At 38.8% G+C, this 20,119-nt stretch overlaps 1 protein-coding gene across 11 annotated transcripts in view; it reads right to left on the bottom strand.

Moving 5' to 3' along the window:
• Positions 1–20,119, bottom strand: part of naaladl2 (N-acetylated alpha-linked acidic dipeptidase like 2) — a 460,659-nt gene that overhangs the window by 69,255 nt on the left and 371,285 nt on the right. For all 11 annotated transcript variants that reach the window (XM_084921762.1, XM_084921764.1, XM_084921763.1 and 8 more), the window contains one exon: positions 11,290–11,379. In XM_084921762.1, coding sequence (XP_084777888.1) covers positions 11,290–11,379 — 90 coding nt within the window. The remainder of the gene's footprint in view (positions 1–11,289; positions 11,380–20,119) is intronic.

Raw genomic sequence — 20,119 nt, 5'->3', positions numbered from 1 at the left:
ATGACAAGAGTTTTTATTCCCAATAACATTTGTTGTCTTCCTTCTTCCTCCTTCCTTTCTAATCTACTACTGTATCCTCTTTTCTGTTGTGTATGAGATCATGAAAGCATCACCTTCAGATTAACTTTCTCACATGAAGTTCTCAACTTCCTTTACTGATCACATCTCGTGGCATTTGTGCTCTTTGGCAGTGATGAGAAATGGATGTTAAGTAAAGATGACAGAATTCAATAAAGAAGACACATGAGCCCAGACCTGGAAATAAAATGTATTAAATACCTTTCCTATTCATGTCCTTAACTCCATGAATCAGAATCTCTCCCCAGCATATTTAACTCTGTCTGCCAACTTTTTGCAACCTTCGTATACGTGGCATCTTCTTCTCTCTGTTTATTATTTTCATTTTTACTGCTTTTTATTCGTCTATCTGGCTCCTGACACATCTTTATTTGCGTGTCTGATCTTGTGTATTATGTTAAGTCATTCTGTCCTTCTGTCTTCATTTCCTCTCACCAATCAATGTCTCTCTGGGAGGGACATTTAGTCTTCATCACCATCACCTCCATCTATATTTGCAGGCTTATCTACAGTTTTCTCATTCTCCCTCTGTCCCACTCTTCATTTCTGGGCCTGTTTGTTCTATTACCATCTACCCTTCCTGTCTCCCTGCCTATCTTCTTTTTTTACTGCCCTCTGTGTTTCTGTCTGTGTTTCACTCCAAGACAAGGACAACAAATTAATTCCAGTGATATATAGGTGTGATACTATTACTGCTACTACTAACAATAATGATTTGTTGTGCTCATACTTTTTCTTATTTCTGCTTTCTTTTTTCTTAATCTGCTGTAGTTGTGCACTCCTGTCAGGTTTACGTCCCCCAGTTTGCCAGTTTTCCAGCCTGTATGTCTGTTCTATCCTTATTAGTGTCACCAGTGTTTAATCTGACACTTGCCCCAAATACAGTGCACATTCCATGTGTCTTGGGAAGAAAACAATGTCTTGAATATTGTCCCGAGGCAGACTACAACCTCTGAGTCTCCAAGACTTTTGTCCATAGTGCTTTTTGTCTCCACTAATAGTCAGCTCATGTTTTGATGGCAGTGTCTTTGCTTAATTTTGATTTTGATGATATCAACTGAACCATTACCAATTTTACTGAATAAGGACTTTATGCAATATTGAATTTATCGTGTAAAAGCAGCTGAAGATGAGGCAATGTTAGGGGTGCAACCAAAAATGGTTGAAACATTGTTGAACTATGGTTGTAATTAAGCCCTAGATCATCAAACAACATCTCAAACCTTCCAGTCATGACTTTTAAGTCAAAACTGAGAGGTACGTGACCGGAACTTTCTGTAACTTTCTAAAATGGCACTGTCTATGTCACGCAGTGAGTGATTTGCTTGCTATGAAGGTGGGAAAGTACGTATCAATTTAACTTTTTTCCCAAGCTCACTTTTTATTGCTCCCAAAACTCCTTTCACTGCTTTAAAGTACACTGCGTGTAATATTATAAAGAAAAAAAGTTTTCTCACATTCTTAGAGTGTTTTTTACACATATAAATGTTTACCAATCCAAATCAGTTGATGGGTTTGTAGCTCGTAGCTTCTTTTTTACTTGGTTTATTTTCACACAGAGAAAAATCCAGGTCAACTCCAAGTGAACCAAAATGCATGACTATAAACCACGTGAGAATATTATAGTAGTATGTCTGCTCATTGGCCAGATGTGTCTGGGGCGGGACCAAGAAAAGTAAATACAGGAAGAAGGTGCTATGTTCTGGAATACTGGAAGACATCATTTCATAGTTATTTGCACCAAGACCACCTCCTGCAAAGGGTCTTGGTGTGGTTGTTTTGGTCCGCACTTGCACATCTCAGAATTTGATTTAAACTGACTGCAGGTATGAAAACACTCTAATGACAACTGCTAACATAATACTGCTTACCACCACTACTACTACTAATATTAAGAAGAGAAGATACAAAAATATGACACATCTCAGTTCATGTTGTGTTAGTTCTTTGTCATCCTAGGGCATCAGAGATGTTTGATGTCACAGAGATGCAAACATAGTTTCATTTAGCTTTTCTGCACTGAGAGATCAGCCCTCTTTTTAAGAGAGACAAAATCTAAATTAGGGATCGTTGGGGAGTAAGTCACACATACATTGGCCAGAAGACGTTTATTGCTCTTTTGCAGCTCTGTTGCATTTTGTTTTGTTTTTACTTGTTCACAAAAAAGGGACAAAAATGTTCTGGATGTGTGAAAGAACAGCTTTGATAAGATAACAGCACTTGATGCTCTGGATGTTAGCGAAGACTTGCACTGAAAACATTTTGCAGGCCTGTAACAACATTAACAGCTCACTTAATTTACATGGAAAGCACATCACTGCCTTCAGCAGCATTTAACAACCTTGCCCTCAGTTTGTGGACATACTTTTTTTCTCTGTGGTTAAGATTAAGTTAGATTTAGGAAAACAAATCCACATGGTCAGGTGTGGGAAATCAACATTTTTTTAAGAATTCACAGGAAAGTGTTGCTAACCGCAGCGATTATTAAAATCCAAAACAAAAGTGGGTTGAAGTGTTTAACGTGCAAGGATTAAAATGGCTGAGTAAAAATGTTCTTTACTTGAGGCAAACATCACATTTATATTTACACTTGTTTACCTACTGCACATGTAAAGTATATGGCTGTTTGACGCAAACCTAGCACTGTGCAGCAGGGACCTGCTACATGTCCTTGGCCTGATCAACGCCTGCCATGCTTTGCCAACTCAGAGGACTCCAGCTTGTATACAAGACCACGTTTAAAAAATGTGCTACTCTGAGAACACTGCACACTTAGAGGCCAAGGGAGGCAGAGGAGAGAAAGAACAAAGAAAGTGAAAGATGCATGCTGTTGCCACCTGCCACCCTCAACCCTTCCAACCAAGCTGTGTCCAAAACCGCACTTGACAAATGAGTTCAGGGACACAGAGCATAGGCAAAGTCCCTGAGCTACAACACTAACAATGCACATGCACCATTCCATAGAGAGTCAGGAGGTGGTTCGGTATTGCTGTGAGGATAAAACAGAGAGAATAATACACAGAGAAAGACGATAAAACACTGATGCAATAAGAAAGAAAAATACATATTCATATCTGAAATTGTTAAACAGAAGAACATGACACATACATACATTTATTTTCTCATTTTGTGACACCAGCTCAACCTACTGCATTGTACTGAGACTGTATATCAGATGTATATCAGCTAATGTCCAAGACGTGTTGTTGCCATGAGCTATTTTTCTGTCTTCATTAAGAGTTCAACCCTATTCTCTTTTAGAGCCACTCAATTTAAAGGATTGAATGTTCATTCTGACTGAACTCTATGATTTTAAGGAATAATTAATTTTATTTGAAGCAAATACAAATTCTGCCCTGTCACACTGGAATGGAGAGTGAGCTCATTTGTCTTTTAGCCATCTATCTTTGGACACACTTAGGATTCTGCCTTAAAATGACCCCAGCTTTCTTTTAAGTATTTTTGGGGAGTGCTTTCTTAAAAGGAAAGCTAGGAGAGAGAAGAGAGAGAGAGAGAGAGAGCACTGGGAAGACGCACAGCAAATGGCCATGAGCAAATTCAAACCCGGGCATCTGCAATAGCCTTATAACATATGAGGTGCCTGTTCAACCCAGTGAGCTAAACTAGCACCCTGACCCCAGCTTTCTGAAGTCATATTATTGCTGTAAGTAATTTGTTTTGTCCTGAGATGACTTGCTATTTGCTGGTGCAATGCACTAATGTCCTCAAAGGCATAATCTTATTTGTTCTGCTGTATGATGGTGACAAAAAAAGAGAAACGATTAGGATTATCTTGAGATTTCTGTTGATTTGATTTTCAGCCGAGCGACCATTTTTTGTGTGTGATTCACAAGGTTGAAGGACATGTGATTTATTTAACTAACAATAAGTAAATAAATTGATCAGAATATTTGACATAGACAACATGCAGGTATTACTATTAGTAGAATCAGTTGGCACAAAAACTAAGTATGTTTTTATGTTATTATGGTATACTTACTAACTTGCATGAATTAAAAAAAAAAAACTTTGTTCATTATAACTACAAGATATGCAAAAGTGTTTGTGTTTCCATGTCTCTTGCAGACTTGCTGACATTTCAGAAAACACACACACGCAAACACACACACACTTTCCTGTTCCCTATACTCAAAAGGACATTACAGTGATATACATTCTTTTCCTGGTGACTTACCATATCTGTAACATGTGCTTATCCTAACCTCGTCTTGTATGTTTTCACCCATATTTGAATGATTTTGTTCATAAAGACTTTGACCCGATGAGGGGCATTTGGTCACCACAGTGGCTTCATTCCTTCACAACATAAGTCCAGGCACACAAACATACACACAAGTCCAAAAGAGGTCACAGACTTCTCTGCCTTTCTGTATTCCTCTCCCAGTCTGAATATTTAACATGGAGAATAACATCTCTGCCTCCTCCTATTTGCCCTTCATGATGACATGTTGTGTCAGTGTACTTTTGGCCTTCTCTCCCTCTCTTCCTCTCTCTCTCTCTCTCTCTCTCCCTTCATTTTACAACCTGCACAAATAACATCTGGCACTTTGCCTGATCTCCAAGGATGTGATGATTAAGGCCAAATGACAGCGCTATTTCTCCTCCGCCCACCATGGCTGCAACCTTCCTCATAGACACGGACGAGCTTTGCCAGAGATTACAGGACTCATCTGTAAATAAAAACTTTTTTTTTCTGTCTATGTGATAAAAAAAATAAAGGGTAAGTACGAAACAAACCTGAATGTTTGGCATGAATTGTCAGCTGGGAAGATTTTTTTGAAAACACAGGGCAGAGATATCTACTCCAGGGTTTAAACCATTGATGTGCCCAAATATTTGACCATTTGATTGTTGCTCACTGGGTAGGTGAGTCACTGGGTTTCAAAGACCTTTAACATTTTTTTCTTCATATAAGCACTTAAAAAAATCTTGTCTGTCCATCTAAAATGCAGAAAACTGCAATACTCCTACTTTAGATTTTCTGTGTGTGTACAATCGTCCTCACACCCTCCTTTTGTTACAACCATGAAGTGCAACCTAACCGTTTGTCATTCTTAAAAGTACATCAGATGTAACCATTTTCCTCCCGGAACATCACCGCCTAAATTTAACTGGCATACTGGTTGAATCATTTAGGATAACTGCACACAAGTGTGCAGCATTTTAAAGGTATAATTACAAGCTTAACAATTTACGTGACTGTGCAAAAAACGTAAAAAACATTTCCAGTAGTACAGGCGAGGAAAGCGGTTCGGGCAAATTGGCCAGGATGAGTTGATTGAGAAAGCGAGCGTAATTACAACTGCTGGTTTTAAAGACAACTGGAGAACTTCAAGTAATAGAAGTGGATGTTATAAAAAACATTTAAAGCTACATTGTGACATCATTTATTGTAGGAGGCTGAAACTAAAGCAGAGAAAGGTCAAATCTGACCACTGGAACTAAAAACTAGCAAACAGGACAGGACGATAATAATAATAATAATAATGGATTGCATTTATATAGCGCTTTTCGAGACCCTCAAAGCGCTTTACAATTCCACTAGTAATTCACTCACTGGTGGAAGCAAACCACAGTTGTAGCCACAGCTGTCCTGGGGCAGACTGACAGAAGCGAGGCTGCCATATCGCGCCATCGGCCCCTCTGGCCATCACCAGTAGGTGAAGTGTCTTGCCCAAGGACACAACGACCAAGACAGACAGAGCTAGGGATCAAACCAGCAACCTTCCGGTTACAAGATGAGCTTCCCAATCCCCTGAACCACGGTCGCCCCATAATATAGTGGAAAGTGATAGTGGAAACAAGTATGTGGGAAGGCAGTAAAACATGCTTAAGCTACATGTGGATCACTTTTCCTAACCCAAACCTCAACTTGTTTTCTCCTCCAGGTCATCTTACCATCAGCCTTCCTCTCCAAAAAGTGGGGAATGAGTAAGCTAGGAAACATTTGGCATATGTGTTATCTCCCCTGCCAGTGGAGCACATCAATCATCAAACACAGTTATGCTACTGTCACAATGTCAAACTTCATTTTCAAACATGCGGTCTACATGTGAAATGGTTTATAAAGTTCTATACTTCCACTGACTTTACAACCTCGCATCATTGTGTTATGCAGTGATATATATATATATAAAAAAACATTCAGCTGTCAGTGTGTAAGTCTATTTCCTTTATTTGCCTCTCAGTGTATCTCATTGCCTCGAGTTTCTCTAAGAAAAATGTTTCTGGGACACCTGGTCTTAGTGGTAGGAAGCATACAGAACAATGCGAGACCTAGAAAGCTCTGCTGCTCAGTGAAAGGCTGTGACCTTTTACATTGTGTTTGCAAAAGTACAGTAACTCACATGAGAGAGTACTTATTTAGTCGTTATAAAGTGAAAATTATTGACCCAAGCCAGTATCTGTGTCAACCCACAACTGTGGATAAAGTTGGAGGTGATACGAAGCATGCTGCAATACCGTGAAACACATCGAACCACAAGAATGACCTGCCATTATTGTTTGGTATTTGTTTTTAAGGTCAGTAAGTTTCCACCGTTTTTGTCCAGATGAATGGAAGAGGTGCTGTTGAATGAAAATCAAGGGAGAAAAATGAGCTGCCAACCAGGTGCTTTTTAGGCGAGCAATCACCATCCAGCAGGGATGGGATGGACATGAAGGTCACCTGCACTGTGAACAATGACACCTTACGCTGTCGGTACACACACATGCACAAATGACCACACACTCACCATTCAAACCTGTTTTGCTTACATTTGAGCTGAATTTAGATAATGCAGTATCAACTGTTGGCAGTTAAATAACTGCAGAAATAGTTCCAGCTTTTTGAAAGCATAAAAAGAATGAAAAAAGACAAAATTGCATTCAGTCTTTTTGCATTTAAGCTTTATGTTAATCTCTCTGTCATACAATGATTCACTAGTGTCCCTTTCCATCATAGAAATCGCAGTTGTGTATGGTTTTAAATGGACAATAATTCATTTTATCATTTATCATTATACTAACTGGGGCACTGTGGTTGTTATGCTTTTGTGAAATGAAAGAGAAGAAAATGAGCTGTAGTTGCTTTTTTTCTTCTTCTTTTTTAGAAGACTTCTATTACCCAGGAGCTGCAGGAAATAATTAGTAATAAATAGTCAGTAATAAACTTAACTCATAAATCTAGATATAATTTCCAGGCACACACATCTGGTAATCCGTTTATGGCAATCCCCATTGAGACACAGCATTGCACCAGGTTTTCTGTCTGTGTGCGATCTCCACATCAAGCTTTACACTGTGACAATAAACACAGTCAAGACAAAATAATCATAAAATAATCAACCTATATAAATGCCAGTGATTTCAGTTATTTGTCTGCTTCTGTCTGGTTCCATCTCCACTCTCTGCATCAAAGAATAAAAATGTCTTTTGTTTACAGAGAACAAACCTACACAGGAGTAGGACGAGCTACTACAGTTCTGCCAGGGTGGTACTTGTAAACTAAGTGTAATTTCTCACATATGAGGTGCCAAGGTAGGGACATAACAAAATGAAGTGTCTTCATTTAGAGCTGGGCTCTATAAAAGATAATGAAAATGTCACTGTGCCTTATGTAATTTGTATGCTGTGACAGCTTACCACAGTGGTGATAGCTATGGTAAGCTGGTGGCATTTATAAGCAATGAGAGTGTTCCTCCTAACAGCAAGGGCTATTTTAAAAAGGTCCTGTTAGCTGAGATGGAAATCCTAATTTGGCAACATCTTATATAAGCAGTGTGAATTTATTCTGACTTTTACAGAGGTGTCATTGTAGAGGAAAAAATATGTCACAACTATAGCAAAAGAACAAGAAAGGAAGGCTGCAATCACAAGGGATGGCTGTGGATAAACATGCAGTGCATTTAACCTCAAGTTGCCTTTTTTATTTCCCTGAAACACCTTACAAGTTTTCTGGCAAGCTGCCCTAAATGTGCATATTTTCAAAGATGTGAAACCACAGCTCTGCTTTTTCTTTTTTTTTTTCAGAGTCAGGGCTTCATTAGATCTGCTGTACTGAGGAACTGAACATAAAGTGATTGTTCCTGCAAAGCCTGCTCATCTCCAGTAAATATCAATAGATTCTGGGCATTGACTGTTGCAGCTAAAATGGATTGTGACTTTTTATGCTTTACTTAGCTAATGACCCTGCTAATTTCATTTGCTACACCAGCTAAGTGATTGACAGCAGCTGGCTTTGCAGCTGCCTAGCAACAGCAAAAGCCTGGTACCAGTGTTCCTGCATCAGGGGTGTCCAAACTTTTTTCACTGAGGGCCACATAAAAATATAGGAGGGGCTGGGCCACTTACTAGAAATTAGGTATATAACCTTAACTTTAGTGTATTAAAGTTAGAAAAATCACTTTAAAGTGGTCGAATATGTTATATTGTTGAATATAATTAAAGACAAAACTGCCTTCATCACAGCTTTCCATAAATGGATCTTTATTGATTTATTCAGAAAAAGCTTTGGTAGCTCATTCTCAGAACAGCAGCCTCGGATTTCTTCTTAGACAGAAGATTTACAGCACAGAGAAAAAACAATAAAGGGGAAAATGGGACGGGTACATTTCAAGTTTGTTATTTAAGTTATTAGGCTTAGCAACACTATTAACGTTCGTTTGAAACCGTTATCAACATTAACAAACTGAACTGGACTTAATAACAGGAGTGCATATAATTTTAGTAAATTATTCTGGTGAGTATCAGCTGCGCTGGGTATGTAAATCGGGCCATCCAGCTGCGGTGCTGATCGCCACTCGTGCAAAAATCCGGACAAATGTCACTTGATCAAGGAGCAAATCTGCATCAGATGAGATCAGCTGACTTTGCGTGTGCTGTGCACAGCGGTGTGTACTCTGTGTGTTAACAAGAAAAACGCATATAAGAAAGTGGTGCGCAAAAGCAGGGTAGTGACAGAATTGATGCGCATTATTGATATTTGAAGCATGTGTACCTGCACATTAACACACGGGTACTGTGGAATATATTTTTTACTCACCTAAAGCGCTCGTGCTCTCGTCCACTCCCCGCAAAAAATTAGCAGCTTTGCGGTGTCTGTGGCATCGGTGCTCTCATCGCATGCGATGGAGTAAAAATCAAAAGCACAGCTTTATCAGACAGTTGCAGTTTAATGTTGGCCGACGAGTCTTCAATGCGCCGCACAACTGTATTTCTGGACATGCTGACGTTGTTGAAGTCCTGCACTTTTTCCACATTATTTCGGTGACTTTAACGAGGCCGTGTTTTATGAGGTCTCCATCTGAAAAAGGCTTGCCATGTCTTGCGATGAGTTGGGCGACCTCATAGCTGGCTATTGGAGCCTTTTCCTGGACCTTTTGAGCATGAAAAAAATACTGTTGCTGACCCCGCAGGAGAGCTACCCTTTGCTTTAATTTCTGCTCTCGCTCAGCACCAGTGTAGGATGCATAGGCCTGATGTTTGGTTTCATAATGACGTCGTACATTATACTCTTTCATAACTGCCACAGTTTCAGTGCAAATCAAACAGACATACTTCCCCTTGAATTCTTTGAAGAAATATTCACTCTCCCACCGTGTCTGAAATGTTCTGCATTCACTTTCTACCTTTCGCTTCTTTGGTTCTGCCATGTTTAGTAACTTGGGGTAAATTTCTTCTGTGATTGTCCTTTTTGGTGGAGCAACTGCCTTGATCAACAGTAGCTTCCCCTGGTGTTAAAACTAAGAAGTGCAATACACTCAAGCAAAAGTTGAAGTGCGGGCCATATTCTATTCTATTTATAAAATTACTGGCGGGCCAATTAAAAATGGATCGCGGGCCGCAGTTGGGCCGCAGTTGGCCCGCGGGCTGGAGTTTGGACACCCCTGTCCTGCATGTATGATGCACCACCCGTTTCGAAGCATAGCAGGTATCAGATTCTGTAATGCAACGCTAAAGACTTTAAAGTAGAACGGGCTAATTATCAAAATGAGTTAGTCCTCCAACAGACTGGCACCATGTCCAGGGTATATCCCGCCTCTCAACCTGTTGCACCTTGAGGACGGCCTGGGATAGGCTTTAGCCTACACCACAACAATGAACTAGACAAGTCAAAAACAAATGTGTAGCTGGATTATCAAATTTAACATTAATTTACATTATTATAAATAACAAATTTTTGCAAAATGACCCAGTTTGTTCTTTCCATCTGCAAAAGTTGTCCAATCCAATTAAACCTTCCTTACAAAGCAAGGAATACTGATAAGGTTATTGCAGTAATAATAGTAAGAATGTTTGTGTATTTGTTAATAAAATGATATTTGAATGACAACTATTTTGATTGGGAGAATCTTGTGAACAGAAAGCCACACAGCATGTATTTACACATGAAGGATGTCTCATTTGTTGCATGGTGAACTGGCTTGTCTGGACTGTCACAGGCATCAGCAGCCAGCATTACAACCCTGTGGTGCAGCTCGCTTATTGTCTGTCACTTGGTATATGTCTACAATTTGAGTCTGTTTTCTCTCCTCTTACAAGTGAGATTGCTTTGTTGCCTTTTGTTTTGGCTCTATTTGATTAAAGGATAATATTGAAATTTGCGTACACAAACTTGCAAACTTTTCTAGAATATCTGAAAATGGCATCAGTGGGATATTTACCAAGGTTGTCCAGCAGCCATCAAGGTAACGTTTGTGATTTTGGCAAAACTTTAATTTTCAAACTATTTTCCCATAACGCTTAGACATTGAGTAAAAGTTGTTATCCCAGGTTCATTCAACACAGACATGCTTACAGTGTAGTATTTTAGCAATTTCTGATGGAGGAGATAATCTCATTTGGGACAAGAAAGTTTAAACCACATTTATGGCATGGGCTTTCTTCAGCAGTGCACTCAGTGATATCAAACTATACACTCCTTTACATAGGGTTCTACCTTTCAGATTTTATGCTCTGTTTACCGACATTCCTAACCAAGCCCTTCCCAAGTCAGGATAAACCATGAACGTATATGCTTTTTCATTTTTTTTTCCAACTGGAAGAACTTTATATTCTTTACATTTGTCTCCTAATTTTGTCAAAATTCACAGCGTAGAAAATACCATATGTAGCACAGATGTCCCAAATCAAGAGATCCTGCCTTACATGGTAAAGTCGTCATAACAGTCGCAATTCTTGCTAGAATTAGAAATAATTACATGGTCCTACCTTAGCAATGGTCTCATGGAACTTGAAAAGTGGGTCCAGGGTTTCTGGTGACTCTGAAGAAAACTGGGCCTCTGACAGAAAACTGGTGGTCTATAAGAAAAGGGGTGAATAAAAAGAGAAGAAAAAAGTCTTAAATATAAGATGATAAAGTTACTGTGTCCCGTCTTTTAAAGTATGAGAAACATTCCATGTTAGTGAGGGACAACAATGATTTGTTTCTCCATAGTATTAAATAATAATAATAAAAAAAGACACCTTTCCCTCCAGTTTCTTGGGTTTTTTTTCATATATTCTAATTTGTTCTCTTCTATTGTAAGCGGGAAAGAGTGGAGTGACCTGTCAAGTTTTTGACAGGAAACAACAGTAAATGCTCTCAAGGCCACAGAGCTGCTCAGCTTTTGAGTTGTGGTGTCAAACACACACACACACACACACAAACTCACAGGCGGATGGCTACACAAAGTCAACCATGACTACACGCCACCTAAAATTACCTCACTGTCACCTCAGTATACTATGTAACGTCCTCAAAAAACAAAGTACCTCACTGTGACTTCAAAGTCATTGTGCTGTCTTTGTAGAAGTTTCTTTCTTCCCGTCTTTTTTCCTTCTTTTGTTTCAAATAGAGTCAAACCAAACAGCAGAGAGTTCATGATATCAGAAGTTCAAACACGGCACACTGCAGCAGTCTTGAACATCCTATTAGTTTTTATTTCATCCAGTTTTGACCGGTGTCAATGCTTTCAACAGGAAAAGTAAGTGTTACTTTTCAGTTATTTCTCCATGATAGTACAGGATATTTTATATCCACATAAAATAGCATTTTTTTCCTTCTCTGTTCTCAACATTGTTGCAATTGCTGGCACCACAAACCTGCAAACTGTCAGGTCTTCTTCTTTTCTCTGTTTGCCTTTCCCTCACATCGAAGGGTCAAAGCAGGTGGCTGCCCTCCATGAGCCTAGTTATGTTGGTGGTTTTACTGCTTTTTCTCTTCTCGCCTGACTGACACTAAGAGTTATCTCATATGTGAGCACTTTGTTTTTTCTAGCCCCATCACTAAACAAGTAAAACTGATACTGATTCTGCAGAAGCTTTTCATTTAGATATATATCTGTATATACATACCTTTGCCTTATGTGATTTTGTTTAGGCAAAGTTTGTGTTTATCGTAAACATCACTCATTTAGGAAATTATACATCTAAAATGAGTGAAAATTGCAGATAAAAAATGAAAAAGGTACAATATGATCTGTGGGTACAGACATTTACATCCAGTTACATTTATCTTCATTAATTTCTCACTCATTTGCACTTATAGAATCTACTCTTTAGCATTTCAATAACATGGCCTGTTGTGATGTACACTCTCCGGGAATTCTGTGCTTCTGTTTTGCTGAGTGAATTTTTTGTTGTAGTAGTTTGCTACGTAGCACTAATTAGCAGGCATCTGTGTCTGTAAGATGCATCCATATGGGTGTATCTTGCTAACCAAGTTCGGTAGCAGAGGCTGATGACTGATAATGGTAACCTCTTGTTAAAAATCAAGATGGTAATGGTGAAGAAGATTCAGGGGTTTTGGCTTCAAAATGCATTTAAAATTCAAGGATGACTTCATGGTAGTTAAGCCTATCTTTTGGTAAAATGTAACAAATGCACCATTTACAAATGTAAATCAAGCTTTCAGAGTTCGGTTTAAACTTATAGGATGCTGTACAACATTGTGATGGACTGGAACAAACGCTCAGAAGTGCATGACTCACCGGGCACCCTCAGGATACTGGAACAAAAACAAATGTTAAAGGGAAAAAAAAGTTGAATTCCCCATAGATGATGGGGTGAAACTGGCAATGCACTTAACTAGTCAATATAGCAGCCATGGTGAGTACACAGGGAATAGAAGTTTTACTTAACAGTTTGCATATTTATGCATTCCAAGAAGAAACAAGGAGAAAGTTTTCATCAAACCCTGTGTGCTGCCTCTGAATAAATATGTGAATTATTGAACGCAGCATCTGCCTCAAAATATGCCCCTGTTGTTGATGTCAAGTTGCATATGTGCAGAGTTCCCCCAAAAGAATCCTCACCTCCTGCATTCAGAGGAGAAGAATTAAAATGAAATGCACGGATACAGCTGTTGTGCCCTCGCACAAAGACATGGCTTCAAGAGGTATTTGAGCCCCGTGGATATCTGTAGCTGTCACTCTCTGTGGTCAGACTGCTTTTTTTCTGAAACTTTTGATGAGGACTTTAAAAATCATTGCTGTCATGATGAAGATAACACCGCACACACCTACGCGGACACACACTGTGTTAATTAATTTTCCCATTTAAATGAATTATTCCCTGTAATCACAAAGCTGCATGTTGTTGTGTTGCTCAGTTAATATTTTGCTTTTAGACATTTTTCACAAGCACCATTTCCCATAAGCATTAGTGCGTCACATGTTAACAGATGGAAGAATTAGCGGATGGCTTGTATTCAAAGACTGATAAGCAAGACATCCGAACAAAGAAGTTAAGAGAAGTCAAAGGTCAAAAAATGCCAATGAATATGGAAAAAAATGAAACACAGAAAAGAAACATAAGCAGGTTTGTCCTGCTGATCGAGCTTGTGAATACAGGTTGAATAGTTTTTATAAAAACATAAATATTTTATAGAAATAATTTGAATTAAACACTGTAGTCACTTTCGTATAGCATTTCTAACAAGCACTATGCGGTGCTTTATGTCAGATTGACATATTTTCTCTGTGCTTCATGGGTTCAGGATGGTGGGGTTATGGAGAACTGAAGCTGTTAAACCAGAGGAAAATGGCCAGGCTCAAAGATTCCCAAGTGGCATCCACTCTGTACTAAGTGCCCTTTGTATGGCTTATGTACAGCTCACTTTCTTTTACAGTACAGACCCTCTCTGTGCCTCAACACTTAGGTTTGCTCTGACCTTCTCGTGGTGGTTAAAATATTGTAATGCTAAAATGGATATAATGGGTTATTATTTATAAAAACATGAGCATTAATCAGCTTGGGTTTGACAACTTCTTAAATATTATATTGATCTGTGCTGAAAGTTACTGCTGGGGTTAAAACAGAGAAAAAAAAAAGCTTGAAATGTTCAAATCCTCTGCTGGCACAAAACGATGCCTGAACCATACTTTGCCTGAACACACCTACACACACAGACACACACATGTTCAATCAATGTTAGTTTTTCTGAAACACAAAAGGAAGAAAGTGCCTCTTTAGCAAGAAGGACAGTGATACCTTTGGATTAAAGGTGTCCTACTCATCAATCAGGAATGTCCTCTATGAAAGTAGATGTCCTTGTGACTTAAAAAAAATACATTCTGAAATGTCCATTTATTTAAGAATGACTCTCAGCGCTTTCTAATCCTAGTGATAAATGCACATCTTCCATCTATTGCACAGAATAAATCAAATTCCACCTGCATCATCAAGGAGAATTTAAGCTGCACAGGTGTTATCCCCACTGCTCAGACATTCATAAAACAAAAATATTACTTTTGCTAGTGGATCACTTAACTACTGAAACCATTAATATAGCATTATGGGACTGTTTCTGTCTCTATTATAGTGTGGTGCTACTGTGAAACACGAAAAACAGAAAGTACAAAGCTGTGAAGAAAACAAATCTTACAGTATAATAGTGTCATTATCCATAATGAAGTGCATTATATTGGCGAAAGTATTAACTAATTCATCCAAATCATCTAATTCAGGTGTTTCAATCACTTCCATGGTCACAGGTATATAAAATCAAGCATCTAGGCATGCAGACTGCTTCTATAAACATTTATGAAAGAATGGGTCTCAGGAGTGAATTTAGTACAGTACCATGATAGGATGCCACCTGTGCAACAATGTCCTCACTACTAAATATCCACAGTCAACTATTAGTGATATTATAACAAAGTTGACACAACTGGGAAGCACACAGTGGTCACCAACTGCTACAGATGCCCCAAACTTCACGTGGTCGTCATATTAGCTCATGAACAGCGCTTAGAGAGCTTCTTGGAATGTGTTTCCCTGGCTGAGCAGCTGCATCCAAGCCTTACATAACTAAACGCAAGGGGTCAGATGCAGTGCTGTAAAGCACGCCCCTCTGGACTGAGTTGGCCCTTTCCTCTTCAAACATGACAAAATGACCTCTACCCAACAGAACACCTTTGGAATGAATTACAGCAGAGACTGTGAGCCAGCCCTTATTCGACATCAGTGTGGTAACCTGGTGGAAAGCCTTCCCAGAAGAGTTAAAGCTGTTATAGCTGCAAAGGGTGGGCCCACATCATATTAAACCCAATGAATTAAGTATGGCATGTCACTCGAAGTGATATGTGTGTTTAGGCAGACAAGCAAATACTTTTGGGAATACATACTAAAAAGCAGCTGTAAGAGTGACAATTTCATTGAAAACGTTACTGGGTTAAATAATTATTTGATCTAATACTGAATTTGTAAGTTTGTGCACTTACAAAGTACAGTAGAAAGAAAGAACAGTATATAATTTGTATTGTAGTTTCATTTTAATGAAGACAGAATAATATAAACACATACGACACACGATAAAACACATTACATAAAAGTTAGAAATTTGAAATTCATTTTTATAAATTAACCACAGTGAAGGGTGGTAACAAAATTTCACTGTAACACCATATGTGACCATTTAAAAAAAACATTCAGAAAAGGAGGATGTAAGAACCAGAAAACAAAATCAGTTGAAGTTGTCAGATCAAGCATCCAGCACGATAATACAAAATCAATGGAACAGCAAGAACGGGCAATGGAGGCTTCACTGAAAGCAGCGTGGGTCCAAAAGTAAGCAAACACAAGATAGACAGAGAACTCAAAGTGTGTATGAGTGATGTGATGGAGGCATTGGAGGCAAGTGAAAGGGATAACAAGAGAAACTGAATTTTAGGATAAATGTTTTTTGTTTTTCAGATTTACCAGCAAAGCCCCCTCACATTACCACTCCTTTATGCTTGACATTGGGAACCATATATGCAAATGCATAAGTCTCCTGCACAACAGGTGACACAAACTTTTAGAGGCATTCATGAGGTAATTTCGTAGCTCTTGCCATGATATTCATTTTCAATTTCATTTGAATTTTATTTATAAAGTACCAAATCAGAACAACAGTCTCCTCAAGGCGTTTTATATTGTAAGGTAGACCCTACAATAATACATACAGAGAAAAACCCAACAATTTGACCCCCTATGAGCAAGCACTTTGGTGACAGTGGGAAGGAAAAACTCCCTTTTAACAGGAAGAAATCTCCAGCAGAACCAGGCTTAGGGATTCAGAGGTTAATTGACTGATTAGTTAAACTTACGGTATATTAACACTAGTCTCCCCTCCAAAAATGACAATTTTTGGCCACTTTATCCCTCTGGGGACCAGGGTATAATTTGCCGTTTTTGACTACTTTTCATTGTACCTCTATATTTCACCTTTAAAAACTGTTTATCTTGCCTTGTATTTTCAGCACAACCTCAAATATCTGAAATTGGAGTTATTTTTTTCATTTTGACATACTATATTAGCACAATTGATCTAAATTCAGAAAAAAATGTTTTTAAATCCGAGTAGAAAAAAGTTATATTTTTTACTGTAAAAACCACAAACATGTTTAACGAATCATTTTCATAACTTGAAATGCAAATAGAAATTGTACCTTCCTAAAAATTATGCACAAATTTTGCAAACAACAAAGTTATACAGGGAGTGCAGAATTATTAGGCAAATGAGTATTTTGTCCACATCATCCTCTTCATGCATGTTGTCTTACTCCAAGCTGTATAGGCTCGAAAGCCTACTACCAATTAAGCATATTAGGTGATGTGCATCTCTGTAATGAGAAGGGGTGTGGTCTAATGACATCAACACCCTATATCAGGTGTGTATAATTATTAGGCAACGTCCTTTCCTTTGGCAAAATGGGTCAAAAGAAGGACTTGACAGGCTCAGAAAAGTCAAAAATAGTGAGATATCTTGCAGAGGGATGCAGCAGTCTCAAAATTGCAAAGCTTCTGAAGCGTGATCATCGAACAATCAAGCGTTTCATTCAAAATAGTCAACAGGGTCGCAAGAAGCGTGTGGAAAAACCAAGGCGCAAAATAACTGCCCATGAACTGAGAAAAGTCAAGCGTGCAGCTGCCAAGATGCCACTTGCCACCAGTTTGGCCATATTTCAGAGCTGCAACATCACTGGAGTGCCCAAAAGCACAAGGTGTGCAATACTCAGAGACATGGCCAAGGTAAGAAAGGCTGAAAGACGACCACCACTGAACAAGACACACAAGCTGAAACGTCAAGACTGGGCCAAGAAATATCTCAAGACTGATTTTTCTAAGGTTTTATGGACTGATGAAATGAGAGTGAGTCTTGATGGGCCAGATGGAGGGGCCCGTGGCTGGATTGGTAAAGGGCAGAGAGCTCCAGTCCGACTCAGACGCCAGCAAGGTGGAGGTGGAGTACTGGTTTGGGCTGGTATCATCAAAGATGAGCTTGTGGGGCCTTTTTGGGTTGAGGATGGAGTCAAGCTCAACTCCCAGTCCTACTGACAGTTTCTGGAAGACACCTTCTTCAAGCAGTGGTACAGGAAGAAGTCTGCATCCTTCAAGAAAAACATGATTTTCATGCAGGACAATGTTCCATCACACACGTCCAAGTACTCCACAGCGTGGCTGGCAAGAAAGGGTATAAAAGAAGAAAAACTAATGACACGGCCACCTTGTTCACCTGATCTGAACCCCATTGAGAACCTGTGGTCCATCATCAAATGTGAGATTTACAAGGAGGGAAAACAGTACACCTCTCTGAACAGTGTCTGGGAGGCTGTTGTTGCTGCTGCACGCAATGTTGATGGTGAACAGATCAAAACACTGACAGAATCCATGGATGGCAGGCTTTTGAGTGTCCTTGCAAAGAAAGGTGGCTATATTGGTCGCTGATTTGTTTTTGTTTTGTTTTTGAATGTCAGAAATGTATATTTGTGAATGTGGAGATGTTATATTGGTTTCACTGGTAAAAATAAATAATTGAAATGGGTATATATTTGTTTTTTGTTAAGTTGCCTAATAATTATGCACAGTAATAGTCACCTGCACACACAGATATCCCCCTAAAATAGCTAAAACTAAAAACAAACTAAAAACTACTTCCAAAAACATTCAGCTTTGCTATTAATGAGTTTTTTGGGTTCATTGAGAACATGGTTGTTGTTCAATAATAACATTATTTCTCAAAAATACAACTTGCCTAATAATTCTGCACTCCCTGTATGGTACTATTTACCTAAAAATCCATCCAAGGTCTCAGGCATTTTTTATATAACCATTTAAAACTATTTACAGAACAATCAGGTGTGCTGCATCAAATAAGAAGGCACACAAATTATTTGTGCCACTCCAAAAAAATAGTTTCCATCCACTATAAGACAGAGGAGAATATCACAGGCCTAAACCCTGCAGGTCTGACAATGGAGGTGTATCAGTCCAGTTTTCCATGTGGAGACAACGTTTAGACTGCAATCTGCTTTTGGCGGCTTTTTTGGATCAACTGTGACATTCACTAGTATGACTGACACACAAAACAAAACAATGACTACACTACACACTAACTATAGCCTCCAAACACACTAAATGATGATATACTCCCTTACAATAATGGGGCCTTACAAAAAGAGAGTGCTCAAGTGTTTTGGTATCAGATTTTAGGTCTGAAAATAAATGTAAACCTAAAATGTCTGTGCATCTCCTGAAACAATAAAGAGAAGAAAATAGAAGCTGTTTTGTATCCCGATAACCCCACAACTCAATTTCCTCAATGTCAAACTTATGGGCAGGAACAACACATGGACTGACCTTGTATAAGAAAGTGTATGCTTTTCATAGGAGGCTGGAGGTATTCAAACCTGGCATATAACAGGGTTTGCTAGACTTTCTAAAAACTTTAAGAACAAACCAGAGGAAACAATCAGCTTCATGCTTGAGAATGAGTTTCTGCAAAAGCTGAAAAAAATAAAAAATAAAAACTTACTTCAAGGATTTCAGCTTGGAAAAAACAAGCTCTACTGTGCACTGAAAACCCATTTAAAAATCTGCCCTTGGGACACTACAGCTTCTCTGTAAACCGAGTTGATTGAGCTCTATCAAAACCTGGCTCTGCAAGAAGCTCACTTTGACTTTCACTTTCTGGACAAAACGAGGTCCCTGCTTATGATGTTCCCTGCTTACAGAACATGGCCCCTTTTACATGCTCATCATTTGCTACAACATTCAGCTGCAAATCAGCATTTTCAACGGTGGATACCAAAAGAACACAGCAGACTTCTGCATAAAGACATCAGTGTCCCTGGCTAGCCATTCCTCCTTCTTGCCTATATTCAAGGACTTGATAGCATAAAAAGTGTCACTTCTGTGGTTCGTACTGTAGAGAAATGTCATCAATTCAGTAAATGAACACAAAGGAAAACTGGATAGCCATATTTTTTAGACTGAAGGTATATTAAAAGGCAAATAACTGTGTTTTTGTTGGATTTAAACATTGCCCTCCAGTGTCTAAGGCCATCTTTCTCCACTTTATACAAGTACAGCTTTGTGCACAGTTTCCACAGGAGTGTCAGGAGAGTCTGGCAGATCAGACATTATAATTGCTCTTACCAATTTATTCCACAGATTATGTCTGATAACGATTTTATCTGTTTCCAGAAGTTTGATGTTGTGTAACTATACAGATACGGAATAGCATTGCGAAACTACCTTGCTAGTAGTGGGTTGAACCCTGTTTGCCTTCAGACCT

The sequence above is a fragment of the Perissodus microlepis genome, chromosome 23 (genome assembly GCF_051167445.1).
Source record: "Perissodus microlepis isolate ML-2025 ecotype Zambia chromosome 23, ASM5116744v1, whole genome shotgun sequence".
Lineage (NCBI taxonomy): Eukaryota > Metazoa > Chordata > Actinopteri > Cichliformes > Cichlidae > Perissodus > Perissodus microlepis.
The sequence above is the reverse complement of the archived record's forward strand: the minus strand, read 5'-3'. Positions and strand labels throughout refer to the sequence as shown.